Here is an 18,763-nt window from a genome sequence, read left to right as displayed (position 1 = left end):
TATTGTTGTTTTTTATATACTATGTATAAAATGTATATTACAAAACTGTACAATTAAAATATTTCTTTACAAGGGATTCAACATTTGAATATAAAAAAAATTATATATATATATATATATATATATATATATATATATATATATATATATATATATATATATATATATATATATATATATATACATATATATATATATATATATATATATATATCAATTATATATATATATATCATTATAAAATTTATAATCTGGCAATCCAAAGTAGGCAATATTAAATGAAATTCTGTCAGCATTTACTCACCATCATGTTGTTCCAAACCTATATGAGTTTCTTCCGTGGCACACAAAAGGAGATGTAGGCCTACGTTTGGTTGAATGTTAGTCTCAGTCACCATTCACTTTTATTGCATCTTCTCTTCATACTATGAAAGTGAATGGTGACTGTCATTCTGACTAACATTTCCTTTTCTGTTCGACGGAATAAAATAAGACAAACAGGTTTGAAACAACATGAGGGGGAAGTAAATTATGACAGAATTTCCTTATTACAGTTTTTGGTAAACCCGTGCAGTAACAGAAGGCTCGTTTAAATAAAATCTTAAAAAGTCCCCGAAAGCCTACTCATTTCTCACTTCATAAAACATCTCAGAATAATACATTCACCTCTCCCTTTTAGCACGCGGGGAAAGACAGTTTTGACTGTAAAACAACTTGGAAAGCACAGAAAATATCAACCACTGGGTGGCGCTAGCTCCATATATCAGACTGTACAATAACATTTTCTACAGCCATTAATGAAACATACAAGGCTTGACTCGATTTGTATGTGTTTCATGATTATTGATATATATATATATATATATATATATATATATATATATATATATATATATATATATATATATATATACATTGGCAGCCAAAAGTTTGGAAGGATGTCCAGATTTTGCTATTTCGGAAGGATATTGGTACTTTAATTCACCAAAGTGGCATTCAACTGATCACAAAGTATAGTCAGGGCATTACTGATGTAAAAAACAAACAAACAAAAAAAAAAAACAGCACCATCACTATTTGAAAAAAAAAAAAAGGATTCTTTTTTTATAAAATCTAGACAGGCCCCATTTCCAGCAGCCATCACTCCAACACCTTATCCTTGAGTAATCATGCTAAATTGCTAATTTGGTTCTAGAAAATCACATATTTCATTATATCAAACACAGCTGAAAGCTATTTGGTTCGTTAAATGAAGCTTAACATTGTCTTTGTGTTTCTTTTTGAGTTTCCACAGTATGCAATAGATTGGCATGTCTTAAGGTCAATATTAGGTAAAAAATAGCAAAAAAAAATGTTTCTATAGAAACTCATCAGTCAATCATTGTTTTGAGGAATGAAGGCTATACAATGCTTGAAATTGCCAAAAAACATGAAGATTTCATAGAAAGGTGTACACTACAGTCTTTTAAGACAAAGTGCTTGGAATAAGTTTAGTAGACAAATTAAAATTTTGTCTTTGTATACATTTCTTGTACAAGTATTTTTAATCTTTTCAATACTAAATATTTAACTTTTTTTATATATTTTTTGTCACAACACAATTCCCCTAGATCTATTTGTGTGTATTTTATAGTTTTGATGACTTAACTATTATTCTAAAATGTGTAAAAGCACAAGTCAAAATGTCAGAGGATGGACCTGCACAGAAGCGCCATATTTGATTTTTGACGAGAATGAAAATGAGGCTGTGAGGGAGAGATTTACCGTCTCTTTAATGACATACACAAAGCTCCTTGATAACGTCTAATTTTCAACAACTCGTGTTGTCTGGAGTTTTATGGAAATTTCTTCCATAAAAGACATTTTTCAATGTTTCGTCAGCAGAATGCTCCAAAAACACTATGGTACATAAATCGTGCCAACTTTCTATTTCAATAGGAAATACGCCAACAGAAAGGAACCCTGCACCTATTCGATAAAATGTTTGATTTGCCTTGCTCTCAGTTAATAACACGCTTTGAATCCTCCAATCGGCGCATACGTGGTTCACTCTCCTAAAGGCTACAGACTATTTAAAAAAAAAGGTACCGGCCCTTTTATTTGTCCCACCCCAACTTCTTGTTTAAAAAGACTTGCATCAACACAGGGAAGAAAACTGTGTTCATCAAACCATTTTAAGGGGTCTAACGCAATAAAAATCTTTTCGCTCATGCTCTTTTGGTTAATGATGCAAGCTTGGAATCTGCCAATCAGAACACACGTGGGTCGCTCTCCTGCACCGACTGCAGGGCTTCTTTGCCGTCTTCTTGCTGGCAGGAGATACAGACCTCCTCGTGAGAAAGTTGCACCGGAGCTTCACCTTTGGGTGTCAGCATTGCAGGAGTAAGTGGTATGGAACAGCAAGCTGGGTTCATTTGACAGTTGAATGTGGCTGTGATGCTCAGATTGACTAAGGGACTGGAGACGGATGGTTGCTCTGGTAGAGTCTCCTCCTGGCTGGCATGTTCTATCCAATCACTGCTAATGTGGCTCTGGCTTGAGTCTGGCTGACTGTGGCTCTCTGATGATGTCATGGAGGGCTCTTTTTGGCACCCATTAGTGGGTAATAATAACGGACAATCAGGTGTGCAGTTCACCAACAGACCTTGCTCTTGCTGGAGAGAACAATACATGGGAAAGAGTTGAAATAAGAGAACGATATCAAGTGAATAATCATGTTGGATTATTGTTGCATTTGAAAAGTCTGGTATAGCATACTACAATACTGCTCAACTGGGAGGGGGGATTTAGTGGGGTTCATGGCTGAACTTTAGCGATGGACCGATATATCGGCCAGGCTGATTATCAGCAGATTTTGGTATTTTCTATATTATCGTCATCAGACGGTTTTAATTAATTTTGAGTACATATTTAACAATATTTGCAACAATAGTAATTTCACCCGACTGTGTAGAATACTTTGCCTCATGAAGCAATGTGCTCGACTTTAGCGATGGACAGATATATCGGCCAGGCTGATTAATCGGCTGATATTTGGTCTTTGTTATATTATCAGCATTGGACGATTTGAATTAATTTTGAGGAAATATTGAAAACATTTAACAGTGTTTGCAACAATAGTGAATTCCCCCGACTGCGTGGAATACTTTATCTCATGACACAATGCGCTAGACTTTAATGATAGACCGATATATCAGCCAGGCTGATTAATTGCCTGATATTTTGAGATTATCGGCATCGACTGATTTGAATTAATTTTGAGTAAATATTGTAAATGTTTAACAATAGTTGCAACAATATTGAATTCGCCCCACTATGTGGCATACATTCTCATATGATGCAATGCTATCGACTTTAGTGATAGACCGATTAACCAAAATGTATTGTAAATTTCTGCAACAATATTTGCAAAAATTGTGGTTTCTCCTGACTGCATGGAATACTTTATCTAATGATGCAATGAGTTAACTTTAGTGACATATCTATATATCGGCCAGGCTGATTAATCGGCAGATGTTTTTGTCATTTTAAGATTATTACCTTCAACCGATTTCAATACATTTTGAGTAAGTTTTACAAATACTTACAATTGTAACATAATTTTTACAAAGTTTAAAAAATGTTTACACAAAAACTAATTCAAATACTAATGAATGATAACTGGATGCCCCTTGCTGTATTAAAGTCATTAGACAACAATGTAGCATGCTACTTTTGAAATCTTAAGGAAATCTTAAACTTTATTTTAAACTAAAGTTTAAATTCTTCAACCAACGAGTGTTGCTAGTTATCTTCTCTCTCTCTACTACTTTCAAGCATCTTTTTTGATTGATTTGAAGTTGCTCCAAAATAATTCCTTCAAACACACAATTTAATCAAGCAATAAATACTGCATTAAAAACATTATAAATTTTACCTTTTTGTCTTCTACGATCTCAGCCTTAACTATACCTGCTGGAGGAATACAGAAAAATGTCAGCTAAAGCATTCAAAAGTTAATATGGAAACCAAATGACAATGATGTGGATTTGATTTAAATAAGAGCCCAATCTGAACCTTTGGAGCTGATAATATTTAGAATAGAATGCATTTACTGTCATTGCACTTGACGTACAACAAAATATTTTCAAAACAAAAATTTGCTGTACAGCTCCTAAAACAAACAGACACAGACAGACACACACACACACACACACACACACACACACACACATATGTTGGTCTACCTATCATTATGAGGACTTTCCATAGACATAATGACTTTTATACTGTACAAACTATAGATTCTATCCTCTAAACCTAACACAACCCCTAAACCTAATCATCACAGAAAACTTTCTGCATTTTTACATTTTCAATAAAACATTGTTTAGTATGATTTTTAAGCGATTTGAATTATGGGGACATTAGAAATGTCCTCATAAATCACATTTATAGCATAATACCCTTGTAATTACTAATTTGTAACTTACAAAATTGTCCTCGTAAATCACAAAAACACGCACACACACACACACACACACACACACACACACACACACACACACACACACACACACACACACACACACACACACACACACACATATGTTGGTCTACCTATCATTATGAGGACTTTCCATAGACATAATGACTTTTATACTGTACAAACTATAGATTCTATCCTCTAAACCTAACACAACCCCTAAACCTAATCATCACAGAAAACTTTCTGCATTTTTACATTTTCAATAAAACATTGTTTAGTATGATTTTTAGGGGTGATTTGGATTTCATAAGCATTCTTAGAAAATAGAGCCGCTGTTGAGTCTTCCTGAACAGGACAGTGGAGTTCATTTTTCCATACCACTGAGGTCCTCTGTGATATGGGTTCCTAGAAACTTGAAGCTGGAAACCCGCTCCACTTCTTCTCCTTTGATGTCATATGTGTAAAGGGAAATAAAGGAGGGGACTCATCACACAGACTTGCGGTGCACCGGTGCTGAGTGTCAGGCTTGGGGAGAGGAGGGGACCTAGTCTGACTGTCTCTGGGTGATTAGATAGAAAGTCCTTGATCCACATGCTCATGGAGTTACTTATATCCATGTCAGTGCAGTGTGAAGAGCTGTGGTGATGGCATCCTCTGTGGATCTATTTGTTCTGCAAGTGACCTGGTGCTGGTCCAGTGTGGGGGGGGGAGAATGGATTTGATGTGCTTTAAAACAATCCTTTCAAAGCACTTTGCTATGATGGGTGTGAGTGCCACCGGTCTATAGTCATTCTGGTAACTGGTGTTGATCTGTTTTGGCATTTTTATAATTATGGCTGATTTCAGACAGGTAGGTACAGTAGCCTGGGACATGGACACATTAAAAATGTTAGTAAATATAGGGGCACCTGGCAGGATTCCCCATTATTGTTCTGTCTTGCCCTGGAGTCATTAGCAGCCGCGATAAGAAAGGAAGTTGCTTTTCCAGGGGTGGTTGTGGGAGGTATGGCGCATAAGCTTTTGCTTTATGCTGATGATATTTTATTATTCGTCTCTGACTCCACTAGATCTATGCATTGCCTCCACAGAAACATTCATTCCTTTTCTAAGTTCAATTGGCCTAAATCCGAATCTTTGGCTCGACCCCATACTGCCCAGAATCATTTTTTCAGCCGGGTACCTTCCAGTGGAAAAGTTGGGTATTTTATTCCCAAAAAATTTGTGTGATTTATTTAGAGTTAATTTTGACCCGTTAATAAAAAGGTTTGAGCGATGTGGGCAGGTGCGCTTCATTATATTTATCTATAATTGGGAAGGTTCCAAAATGTTACCAGCTACAATCTGTCCCTGTAGATGTCCCCCTATTTTATTTCAAGCAATTTGATAGCATAGAACCCAAAATTGTGTATTAATAAGTCCCCTTTCTGCTGGTCAGAGTGGATTGTGAGGGAGGTTGCTACACTCACTGACCTATATGAGAGTGGAGTGTTGAGATCTTTTGAAAATTTAGTTCAACATTTTGGGATTCAGATCTCAGTTTTATAGGTATTTACAGCTGCGCCACCTGCTCTGTACTATTTTTGGGAGTAGCATACACCCCCCTAAAACAGCAGATACTCCGTGAGTGGTGATAACAGCTTTTTGAAAGGTCATGAGGTATCAGTGTATTACTCCCTGCTAATTCAGAGTCAGTGGGACAGAGAAAAATTTAAACTTGGTATTGGAGGAGGGAGTGTGGGCTACGATTCTAAAAAAAACATCAAGTCTGCATCTAGAGATGCAAGGGTGCGCCTTATGCAATTCAAGATTATACATAGATTCTATTAGATTGTATAGGCTTGGTCTTAAAGACACACCCACCTGCTGGTGATGCCAATCGGAGGATGGAGACATGGCCCATGTTTTTTGGTGGTGTGTTGTGATCCAGGAATCTTTGGTTGAAGGTTCAGAGTTTTGTGTGTGACGTGTTGGGCACTTGGTTTCGTTTTGCCCCAAATTCTGGGGTTTGGGCGATGGGGGCGGTCATCGATGTGGGGAATAAACATATAAAAGTTGGGTTCTGACCAGTTTAATTATCGCCAGCAAATTATTTTATGGGGATGGAGGTTGGATGGGGCACCCCCATTTCAATAAAATCACTTGAAACTCTCTGGTGTCTGTGAGGTGTGTGTGCACTAGGTTGTGAAACTGAACATACCCACAATACCTTTCCTGTATCGAAATCTGCAAGTAATCAACATCACTGTCAGCGTCAGCAAAACCAGCATGGCAACAGTGATGACTAGAGAACAAGAAAATAATGAGACAGACAGATCAAAAGACACAGTTAAAGAACAGTGAAATGTCATGGGTGAAAGTGTTAGGATCCCTCAACTTCTGTTGGTTTAGTTTAGTTTAGTTTTAGTTTTTGTGGCTGGATTCTGACACCCATGTTTAGTTCTGACTTGTGTGAACACATTTCTTTGGATTTCTTTTCATAGCCATTTGTTCTTATGTCTTGTCTACAGTGTCAGGATCCTGTCACTTGGTTTGTATCATTTTGTGACTAGATCCTGACACTCGTATCATGTCTGTAGTGTGTGTGAGTATATGGCTTTGTTTGGGTTTTTCATTCCCACATGCTCTTCTGTCTTGAGTGATAACCACACTCTCTCGTTTGCTTTGTTATTAGTTCATTAGCTGCACCTGCCTTCCTCATTACCCTCCTTGTTTTCTCCCCTATTTAAGCACCCAGTGTTTAGTCCTATGCCAGATTGTTTTTTAAGTCTTGTAAATTTGATGTATTCAAGTCTTTTCTCCAGTTGGTTCCTGAACTTCTGTCGGTCTTGTCTTTGTTTATCTTTCAGTTTGTTTTTGCCCTGACTGTTGTTCCTCTCCCTCGTGAGAGTTTTGGCTTGCATTTAGTTTATTTTTAATAAAGCCTATGTTGAAATTGCCTTTGCATTTTCCCTCAAAGTATTTAAAAGAGATGTCCTCATACATGACAGAAAGAAAAATGGAAACAAATTAAACATCTAACAAACCTTCAGATACTGTAAATTGTGTATAAATCACCAAATAATGAATTCTGTTATCATTTAATATGACATGAAATATTGATTTAAATTGAAATTATTTAAAGAGGCATTATACAAAGATATATGACCACAAAATTCAGTTTAATAATAGCTCATATTTACCTATGCAGTAGATTGTATTCATGGTAAGCGATTCATGCACGGAATTTGCTCTGACTGAATTTGGATTCGATAAAGTTGTTATTGTGCTTGTCATCACTCTGTTTGATGCAGGTAAAGATGTTGTGACAGTCATGTTCATTGGCTGAGTTTCCTGTGTAAAGCTATGTAATCCTGTTGGTTTTACTTGCGGAGGATCCTTTGGGACACCCTCGGGTGATGTTTGAAGAGGAACCTTGGTTGTTGCAGATGGCATCATTTTACATTTTGTGTCAGTTGTAGAAGTGCCAGGTGTCAAAACAGATCCTCCAGCACATCTAATGTGAAAAATTGACAATTATACAACAGTTAGTTCCAGTCATCTAATATGATTGGACACAATGCTATGTTATAACATCAAAACACTTTTACTGTCGCACATGACTTGTAAGGTTAACGTTTGCATTCCATATCCAACTACATTTAAGCTTGTTCGAATGTGATCAAATTGCATGTAGCTTAGCTGATAGTGTGTTACACTTGCGATGCAGAATACCGGGTTAAGAGTCCTGAAGATCAAGCAAGTTGATGTGGTTGCTTCAGCAATTGCTTTTGTCATCTCACATTTACATTGATGACACATAGTATGGTTTAGGGTAGGTAGCATTAAACTACCTAAACATGAGATCAGGTTGGCAATAGTGCAGTTAGATCAGGCTTGCAATATTGCAGTTGGAAAAAGCTGATTACTGATATGACTGTAGTCTTCATCTCATGCGAGTGATCATGATTTTGTACATATATTTAAAAAAATTACTGAGTGTACCTTTAAATACGCCCCACCTGTGTACACACAAGTATGTTTCTAGAGAGTATCTTTATTTCCATTTGCAACTTACTGTGTATGTGGCTTGCACGGTTCAGTGTTAGTGTGGTCAGAAAATGTTCTGCCAAGACAGGGTGCACACTTGACATTAGATATGGCTGTGCCTGCGTTCACAAACACACAGTATATTTAATGTTCACTATTGAAACAATATTCACATTTTGCATTAAAAAAAAACATTAAATCACTGGACTATCTCAGTTTTGATTGCATTACATCATTTACAACTAAAAAAATACAAATTGCTTTGGCGCCACCTTGTGGAAATTTCACCTGGAAAGTTAACTGGAGCTCAAAAGTGCCCAAACATTCAACAACACTTCCATCTACAGCCACTGGGGGCAGTAATTCGAATTTTGGTTGCACAGACCAATTCCAGCTTACGAAATTTCGATCTACTTTTGCCGAATTAATAATGAGATCAGACTACATATAAATGGATTCAAAGTTAACATACCATTTTTGATGAGACCTTCACCAGGTTGGCAGGATTTATATGTTTTACACGTCTTACACTCGCCATTAAAATAATCTTGACAGAACATTCCAGGCTTGCATACACAAACAGATTTGGAATAAGCTGAGCAGTTTGTGGCATACATCAGTCCTCTTTCTAGCAAATAAATTGGAAAGGAATTCAAGTTCTGATTAAGTCATTCATAAATAATAAGTACAATAACATGAGACTGAGTATGAGTAAATTAATTCATTTAGCCTGTCAGAAAACTGCGTAATTGACAATTTTATAATAAATGAATGATTAATTTCAATTTCAGATTTATTTTGAAATAAGCACAAACTTCTGTGAAGTGTTGGATTGAAGCTGTCGACTTACCATCACATTTGTTACATGAAAAACAATTGCCATAATGGTTCATATTTTCCGAGTACTGTCCATCCGGGCAGGGCTCACAGACAGTGTCCAATTCACTAGTGCACTCCTTAAACTGACGGTTCCCTAGAATAAGTATAAATAAGTCAAAAGTTTTCACATTTATGCATTTGGCAGATGCTTTTATTCAAGGTTTAAACGTTTTATCAGTATGTGTTTTCCCTGGGAATCAAACCGACATCCTTGGCAAAATAACCCCCCCCAAAAAACAATTAATTCAAATAAAATTTGTAGATGGTGATGCCAAGTCAGCTAGCACAAATGACCAATGCAAAACAAAGCATTTGTATAATTATCTCTAATTATGGCAAATATACAGGACAATTTGGAGTCTCAGAGGCTTACCTGGTTTGCATTTACTGCAGCACATGCGTAGCAATTTGTTGAAATATTCAGAGGTGCTATTGATACAGCTGCCAGTTGATTTATATGGTAGAGATGTCTGCGAACAAAAAGGGACAAAACTTCAAACATCAGTGAGATTGTTATGCATCGGGAACTGATACGAAGACTTTGACTTTGTGAACGAAACACAAATCTTTTATTTGTATAGCGCTTTTCACAACACATGAAAATTAAAGCAGCTTTACAGAAAATCAGGCTTTAACAGTAAATGAAACTTTATATCTATAAAGTCTTTGAGTAGTCATTGTGTAGTTTGATTAAAAATGATTGTAAATTGCGTCATAAAATAAATAATTAAATGGTTAAATAATAATTGTATTTAGAACTCCAGTGAGCAAGCCAAAGGAGACTGTGGCAAGGAACACAAAACTCCATAAGATGTTGGTTATTGGAGAAAAATAACCTTGGGGGAAACCAGACTCACTGTGGGGGCCAATTCCCTTCTGGCTAACATCATGAATATAATGCCAATATTACTTATGTATAGTGCAAGTCATGGTTTAATATTATTAGACTAAGTAAGTATGTATTCCATTATAAGAGTGTAGTCTATCATTAGACCAACGTGATGCAGGCTGAGATCGGTGAGGTGCATTGCAGTTCAACCGGTAGGTCATTTCGGTGAGGTCTATCCTAAGTCCAAGGTTCAGGCAATGGTATATGAAGTATCCCATGAGGTTTTTTCATACAATGAATGTGAATGATGACTGAGACTGTCATTCTGCATTACATTTCCTTTTGTGTTTTGGCATTACATATGCGTGAGAATATGATGACAGAATTTGCATTTTCGGGTAAACTAACCAACGCATTGAAGAGGTGAAGCACACTCACCACATATTTTTTTTTGTAAGGTCCCAGTGGAAGACATGATACGAATGGCCAAATTTGGTCAAAAGTCATAGAGAGTGCCAAATACTTTTTGACAAAACTTATAGTAATAGTATTTTTTAATAGTATTTTGACTGAAAAATGTTACCTGATGATAAAATTGGCGAAAATCATTCCATAGACTTTTTTTCATTAAATTTGGAATGCCCAATTCCCACTACTTAGTAGGTCCTCGTGGTGGCGTGGTTACTCACCTCACTCCGGGTGGTGGAGGACAAGTCTCAGTTGCCTCCGCTTTTCATCTTATCACGTGGAACGATGTGCATGACACCACTACTCTGCTACTCTCCGGGAACCACGCACAACTTATCACACACCCCATTGAGAGCGAGAACCACTAATCGCGACCACGAGAAGGTTACCCCATCTGATTCTACCCTTCCTAGCAACCGGGTCAATTTGGTTGCTTAGGAGACCTGGCTGGAGTCACTCAGCACACCCAGGATTTGATTGTGACTCCAGGGGTGGTAGTCAGCGTCAATACTCACTGAGCTACCCAGACCATAGACTTACTTGAAGGAGGGACCTGTGCCATAAATCATTGAGACTTGGAGGTGGGCTATTTTGATGGAGACAAAAAGCAACTACCCAGTACACCCTAACAACTAGAAACCATTGCCCAGAAACCATTGCATTGCCCAGAAACCCAGAAACATACCAACCACCCAAACACTTTTTTTCTTAAGAAATGTAAAGATCTAGTTCATAAGTTCACAGTTTATAAAATGATCCTGAACTGTAGTGGTTTGCTGTGTCTACACAGTGCAGGATGTGTCCACGCACAACTCTCTCTGAATGCAAACATGATGAAGATGAACAGAGCTGCAGGAAGGTGGAGTAGAGCGAGACAAAAGCAGAAGTGAAGGCACAGGGGAATGATTGTTAACTTGTTAAATTATAATGTGCAAATTAGCACTAGAGACACAGTAGTGACCGAGAAACTCAGATCGGGAAACCAAACCGTTCAGAGGAAAAGCAAAGGGCTTTTAGAAAATATCTGGAACTTTTCAGATTCAATCTTAGACTTCAGCTTGACTCTGTTTGTCGATTTTCTAATCCTGTCCTGTTTATCAAGACAATTCTGTAGTACCAAGAGCTAATCTATGATATTTTAATGATATGATTATGAAATGCCTGTGACGTGGAGGCATTTCAAATGCCAGGGGTGCACCCTCTCGGCCTGGCCACGCCCTCCTCCTTGTTACAATGCCATATTCAAAATAGTAAACACAGCCTTCTTTCTTTCTTTTTATTTTTAATAGATTGTTCTAGGGTTAATCTAACGCAAAGATGTCCAGGTAAAAATTACACAATTCAATTTAGATTAATTTTGTTATGAAATTGAAGTGTAAATCTTAAAAAATAGGCTAAAATATTGTGTGAAGCATGCTAAAATAATAATTAAAAAAAATTGATTATGAAAATGGATGCAAACTAGTGCTAATTTGAAATACAAGGGTATTTTTATGGTTTATTTAGTGATTTAATGATTAATTGAATGGTTTCATTATGTACTTATACAATAAAATATAATTATATACTACATTAATATATAAGAAATTTTGCCTCTATAATTTCTACTGTAATACAGTAAAATAATGATAATAATACTGTATTAGAATAATGAGGATTACAAATCTAATGATTAAGGCGTTTTGCTTTTACATTTATTTGTAATTCAAATTTTTTTATGATAATATTTAATACAGTTATACAGTAAAAAAAAATGTCATTATATCATATATTATTATCATAAAATCTATATATTTTGTATGCATTATAGTAAGGAGAATTCATTTTTTGCCTTTAAGTAATAAGAAATGTCAGGTTCCAGACACGCTTGTTGTGTTCTTATTCAGTGTCAGGATCCCGTCATCTATATTTAGATCACAATACAAAATATCCTACACAACAAAATAATAATAAGAAAAATGTATGCATTTCTATTTTGTAGAATTCCTTCAAATTAAATCGAGTAAACTTTCATGAAAAAAACAAATATTTGTCAAATTTGTTTTTTAAACATTACACATTTCAATTTGATGGTATTTTGTGAAGAAATGCATAAATAATAATAATAATAATAAATAAAGGCAAAAAAAAATATTTGGTGTATTTGTGCAAAAAAATTTAATAAGAAAAGGCTTCCGATTTTCTTTTTTTTCCCCACAGTATATTTTCTCATTTCTGGGGATGAAATATGAAACATTCTTGAAACTCTGTCAACACAAATATCCAAATAATCATTTCTTGCAGCCCTACAAGAAGCAGATGCAGCGAGCTCCCAATGGGGGAACCATGTTATCTCCATACAATATTTTACCTACAGTACTGTAATGAAGATTAACATGCATTTTTACAGTACATCCGCCAGCATAAGGCAAAAGCATTTCACATTTCAAGGATCAAGTGTATTTTCCAGTGAATTTCATTTAGTTGAAGGTTGAGTCATAATAGTCTTTTGCACTAGAGGTCGACCGATATTGGTTTTTTCAGGCCGATGCCGATCTTTTGAAATCCGGGTTGGCCGATTAATGCAGCCGATTTATTTTGGCCGATATGTGCTTGTTTTTAACCTCTTATTTGAACCTTTTATTTGAAAGATAAAATGTAACACAAATAATTACTTAAGATATACAAAATTTCTCAACAAATACATTTATTGAACACTTGACACTTAAATTAAAAATGTATAATGTAAAAACATATTGTATAAATAATGTATAACAAATATATTAAATAAACAAAGCAGGTGTTACGAACTGCTCCGAGACACTAAGGTTGAGATCCAAATGCAGCTTTAATTAAGGGGCAATCCAGACACGTAATCCAATATTCAGAGCATCCAAGAGAAGCACAGGCATAACTAGGGATGGGTATCGTTAAGGTTTTAGTGGTATTACTATCTTACCGATACTGCTTATCGAACCGGTACTTTAACGGTATTCTTAACGGTTCTTTTTGTTATATATATATTACACAAAGATAAACGTTATATAGGCACAGTGATTTAATTTCAGGAAGGTCTACTAACATTACTGTTCAGGTGTGGTCTAAAAAGAAATCTAATAATCTAGTAATCAATTGTAAAATAACTCTGCATAGTTTATCATAGATAGATTAATGCTTATTAATGCAGAAGTTATTCATTCAAGAGCTGTAAATGATTTTCTCTTTGCCTTTTGTTGTTTGATTCGCAGTAATGGCTCAATCGTCGGCATGTTTATTAGGATGCTTCCCCTTTAAGACCGAGTTCAGATCTAATAGGCTCCTGATGCAGCATATTTTCTCCCAACTATTTCCATAACTACGTCCATTTAAGACATAAACTGTGTTTAAGTGAATCTCCAAGCCGGTCGTTTCCAAAATAGCCTATACTTCGCTTGTCTCGTTGCAGTGTGTTTCGGAGCGCGCGCCGCCTTGGGAACTGTATCTCTTGCACTCTTTTTATTATTAAACGCGTCCCGCAATTTAGCAACAGTAGCTAGACTGCATTTTACAACAATCACCGATCGTGCTGATTCTGACGTTAAGTTTGAGTTTTAGGGAGAAATGTCAGTGCACCGCTGTGAAGGGAAGGAAGTTGTGCTAGACAGAATGCGGCTTATGTATAAATATTCTTTTTATAATCTTTGGAAGGCGAAATATAAAATAAAATCAGACTAATATCACAGATCTAAACCAGGCTATGTTTGAATGTTTAGTTCTGTCACTCATTTAGCAGGGCTGTGTTGTGCTCGCTGTGCGCGAGATCTCTCTCTCTCTCTCTCTCTCTCTGACTGCGAATAGCTAAATTGCATCACAGACAAATGGTTTCATATTATTATACATAGAAATGGCTGGCGAGATAAAATAACTTTCTCTTTATAGCAATAATAAATGTATTTTCTTAATTTCTCCAGTACTGACAGCAGAACCGATAACGTCCGAGCTTACCAAAGCCAGTCCTTCATTAGCCTATAGTGCGTTGGTATCTTTTTTATTACTTATTTCTCTGCATTGAGTGACAACCCTCTCAAATATAAGACACACAAACAGAACAAATAAAAGTCTCAGATTCACTGTCTGTAATTGCAAAATTTTTGCTTACTTATTGTGACATGATAGCAACCCTTCTGCTGTGATAATGCAACTTCAACTACGCTATCAATATCCAAAGTAGCCGATCGCGTTTGTCGCGTTTTTTCTTGAAGTTGTCAGTAACATATCAAAAGTTTTTAATTAAATATAAATTTAATCCTTACTGTTTTCTCCAAGGAACTTAGCACTGGATGAGGTCTGCTCACTGGAAAATGACTCTAGAGGCAGTGTGCGTCGAACACGTCTTCCACAACAACACTAGGCTGCCCACAGATGCGCCTGCCTAATAATTGGCTTGATATACTTGGATATTGGCCGATGCCGATTAATCGGTCGACCTCTATTTGCACTTCTGAAAATGCACTCAGACTGCATTTTTACAGCCTGTATTGGAGCTCCAACTGAACCAGGCTCTCAAAACAGGACGGTGTGATACAGGATTGCACAATTCAGAGACTGCATTGCAGAAAATAGAGTTGTAAGTCCTTTTTCTACTATAAATCTACACTTTCACTTTCACATTCTTCTTCTGTTGTTTTTTGGAGATATACAATCTTCATGCATATCACCACCAACTGGGCAGGGAGAAGATTTTCTAGCAAAAAAGGACTTATATATGCAATATATCATATTGCTTTAGAAGTCATGGATTAATGGAGTCATGTGGATTACTTTTATGCTGTCTTTGTGTGCTTTTCAGAGATTCAAAGTTTTGGTCACATTCTCTTGCATTGTATGGACCTACAGAGATATTCTTCAAAACAAAAAAATGGTGTTGTCCAGAAGAAAGAAATTCATACACATCTGGGATGGCATGGGGTTGAGTAAATAATGAGAATTTTCATTTTTGGGTGAACTATTCCTTAAAGCTAACAGTATGATAAAACTTCTAGCAGAAATATAACTTTCTCCTATTCCATCTTAAAGGGATAGTTGAAATCAAATTCCATGGCTCTTTCAAACATTCTCTGTTTGAGCATCCCGACAAGGCAACACTGACTCAACCAATGGCTTATGTTTGGGGTGGGGTAGTATTTGGGGGAAACTGTTAGAAAACAATCTTTATTGTTGCAATTCCTTTTGGTGACACTGGTAGCGCTTTGAACGGCTAGAAAATGTAAAAAGCTTATTTCAAAATGTTAGCAAATATTGTCTTATTGTGAAAATAATTTCAGAAATGTGCACCAAGAGATAATCAAAGAGATGACTGAAAAATGACTGAATCATTTCTGAAACCACTTATGTCTTCTAAAACACACGAAAAACGCTGAAGACAATGAGAGGAAACTGCTGAGGTTTGTTACTGGGAAATGACCCACATATAGGCCAGCAGACTTCCTCCCCGCTACGCTACACTTCACTGAAGAACAGCCACTCAACTCTAATCTTAAAGGGATAGTTCACTCAAAAATGAAAATGATCTCATCATGTGCTCACCCTCATGCCATCCAAGATGTGCATGTATAACTTTCTTCTGCAGGACACAAATGAAGATTTTTAGAAAAATATCTCAGCTCTGTAGGTCCATACAATCCAAGTGAATGGTGACCAAAACTTTGAAGGTCCAAAAAGCACATAAACTATAGTAGTTTAAACAATCTTCTGAAGCTATCCAATCGGTTTTAGGTGAGTAAAGACCAAAATATTACTTCTTTTTCACTTTACATCTCACTAGATGGTGCTTGGAAGTTTAATCAAGCAAGGAAATTAAGGCAAAGGAGTCTGCTGATGTTATATTTTAGTCTGTTCTCACCCAAAACCGATTGGATTGCTTCAGAAGACACGAATTAAACCACTAGAGTTGTATGGATCACTTTTATGCTGATTGTATGTGCTTTTTGGAGCTTCAAAGTTCTGTCCACCATTCACATGCATTTTGAGGACCTACAGAGCTGAGATATTCTTCTAAAAATCTTTGTTTGTGTTCTGCAGAAGAAAGAATACCTTGGTTAGGGAGACAACAACTAGACCAAAAGTGAGACAGAAAACAACACTTTTTAACTACACTGCACTTGCCCTTTTGATTCTCTGTGTGCTCTCTGGTAAAGTACGCTGATGTGAAGTTCTAGTTAAAAGTATTATCTGTGAACTCCCCCACCCTCTCAGCCTAAACCACAAGATCTATCAGAACTGCTGTGACACGACAGTGGAAGCCTGTGTCTCAAAACCTGCCGACCTGGGCATAATTTTTGGGGTATCATAAACTATATGGACACAGAGGCCCTAAAATGCTCTCTAGGGGAGCAGCACATTATGTTTAGCCTGCGACAGTATATACAATTCCAAAAAACACTATCTAGAAAGGCAGCTCATTAGGTTTGTAGACACATATGATGCTGCAGTCTAAGTAGGCAGCACACTAGGATTTGCCTACAGCTACTGTATGATGCCCAAAAATGCTGTCTATGTTGACAGCTCACTAGCCTATAATGTCCAAAAATAATGTAGGCACTAGGCAGCACATGAGATTTTGCCTATAACTAGGTCTAGGTAGACAGCACACAAGGTTTTGCCCATGATTATATTACGCACAACTGTTGTCTAAGCAGACAGCACTAAGTCGAAGTAGGTGGCTCATGAAGGATTGCCTATATTTATCATGCCAAAAAATGCTGTCTATGTAGGCAGCTCTGTAGGTTTTGACACAGCCCAATAGAGAGCTGCTGTGTTGGAAATTCCAGAATGGCTAGAAATAACACGGAAAAAAATCAAAAGGCTACATTTCTTTATTATGTACATTATATGGCATATATAATACCAGAATCGCTTTTGTTTTTCATCGAATCTTTTTCCAATATGTCTTTAACAAACCTCACTTTTGAAAGTCAGACAACAATAAGAATGAATCATTTAATTTCGTTAGTCATCAAGTAGTTTAAAACTGCTCCTTACCTTCCCTTCTGACACGCGCCACAGAGCCGCTAGAAATATTAATAATCGCATGGAGAGAATCATGTTTGCGTCGATCAGAGACCCGCCGCGAGTGAAACTGCGCTGACCATCATGACACATTCACGTGCCTACAGGAAATGTAGAACTCACTGCCCCCCTTACAAAATCAGGAAGCGACAGTCTGTCTCTCTCTCTCTCTCTCTCTCTCTCTCTCTCTCTCTCTCTCTCTCTCTCTCTCAATTTTACAATTGAGCAGGAAAAATAAAAATGAACAAAGTAGAACAAATTCTGTATCGAACAAGTGTGGAAAAAACATGGAAAAAAATAAACAGTGTATATACTTGCAGTGTGTGTGTGTGTGTGTGTGTGTGTGTGTGTGTGTGTGTGTGTGTGTGTGTGTGAGTAAGGGTGCATCACTATTTGGTCGACTCTTCTCTCTATTTGTGGCAGGAATTTATGTATTTTGCTGCTAGTGAAATGCAGTCTCTTTGTTCACCAAGTAAATATTGAGCTTGTGCATCATTCTTCAACTTTAAATAATAATTTCAAATGTGGGAAAGAAGTGTTTTCGCATTTCATTATTATTAGGGCAGGTGGTTAAGAATTGCAGCTCTGTTTCTATTTGTCCTTGGCTACAGTATGGGCATAACCTGCTCTCTCTGGGCATCCAGCTCTCTCTCTCTCTCTCTCTCGCTCTCTCTCTCTATCTCTCTCTCTCTCTCTCTCTCTCGCTTTCACATACACACACACACACACACACACACACACACACACACACACACACACACACACACACACACTATAATGTAAGCAGAGGTACTCAACAGGCGGCCCGCGGGCCGCATCCGGCCCGTCGGCATTCATTTTATGGCCCGCGTCATGCAAAAAATTAATGCATTTTTTTTATAATTTGAGCTCAAAGGTTGCGCAAATATTAGACCGTGTGACATATATGTAGGTAGCTATAGCCTACATGTATACCGCAGACGCTTTGGATAATTTGTTGATGAAACATTGACTAAAATTAAGATACAATGTATACAAAAAGAAATTCGCTTTCTCCAAAACAAAACTTTAGTCAAAATGATGTCTGA

The 18,763-nt window shown here is 36.7% G+C and overlaps 1 protein-coding gene across 4 annotated transcripts; it reads right to left on the bottom strand.

The window, feature by feature from the left end:
• Positions 1 to 256: 256 nt before the first annotated feature.
• Positions 257 to 17,808, bottom strand: LOC127632383 (tumor necrosis factor receptor superfamily member 1B-like). Of its 4 annotated transcripts, none has more exons than XM_052110943.1 (9): positions 17,670 to 17,808; positions 9,747 to 9,843; positions 9,345 to 9,467; positions 8,967 to 9,122; positions 8,523 to 8,613; positions 7,648 to 7,961; positions 6,666 to 6,749; positions 3,917 to 3,954; positions 257 to 2,654 (listed from the first exon to the last, which is right to left on the bottom strand). In XM_052110943.1, the coding sequence occupies exons 1-9, from the start codon at positions 17,787 to 17,789 to the stop codon at positions 2,250 to 2,252; spliced, it is 1,428 nt and encodes a 475-aa protein (XP_051966903.1). In that variant the 5' UTR covers positions 17,790 to 17,808; the 3' UTR covers positions 257 to 2,249. The 4 variants fall into 4 exon arrangements, with proteins under 4 accessions (XP_051966903.1, XP_051966904.1, XP_051966905.1 ...); XM_052110944.1 differs by having other exon boundaries at positions 3,917 to 3,951; XM_052110945.1 differs by having other exon boundaries at positions 6,675 to 6,749.
• Between the last annotated feature and the right edge of the window lie 955 nt (positions 17,809 to 18,763).

Source organism: Xyrauchen texanus, chromosome 39 (genome assembly GCF_025860055.1).
Source record: "Xyrauchen texanus isolate HMW12.3.18 chromosome 39, RBS_HiC_50CHRs, whole genome shotgun sequence".
NCBI classification, from domain to species: Eukaryota; Metazoa; Chordata; class Actinopteri; order Cypriniformes; family Catostomidae; genus Xyrauchen; species Xyrauchen texanus.
This window is presented reverse-complemented; position numbering and strand designations above follow the sequence as displayed.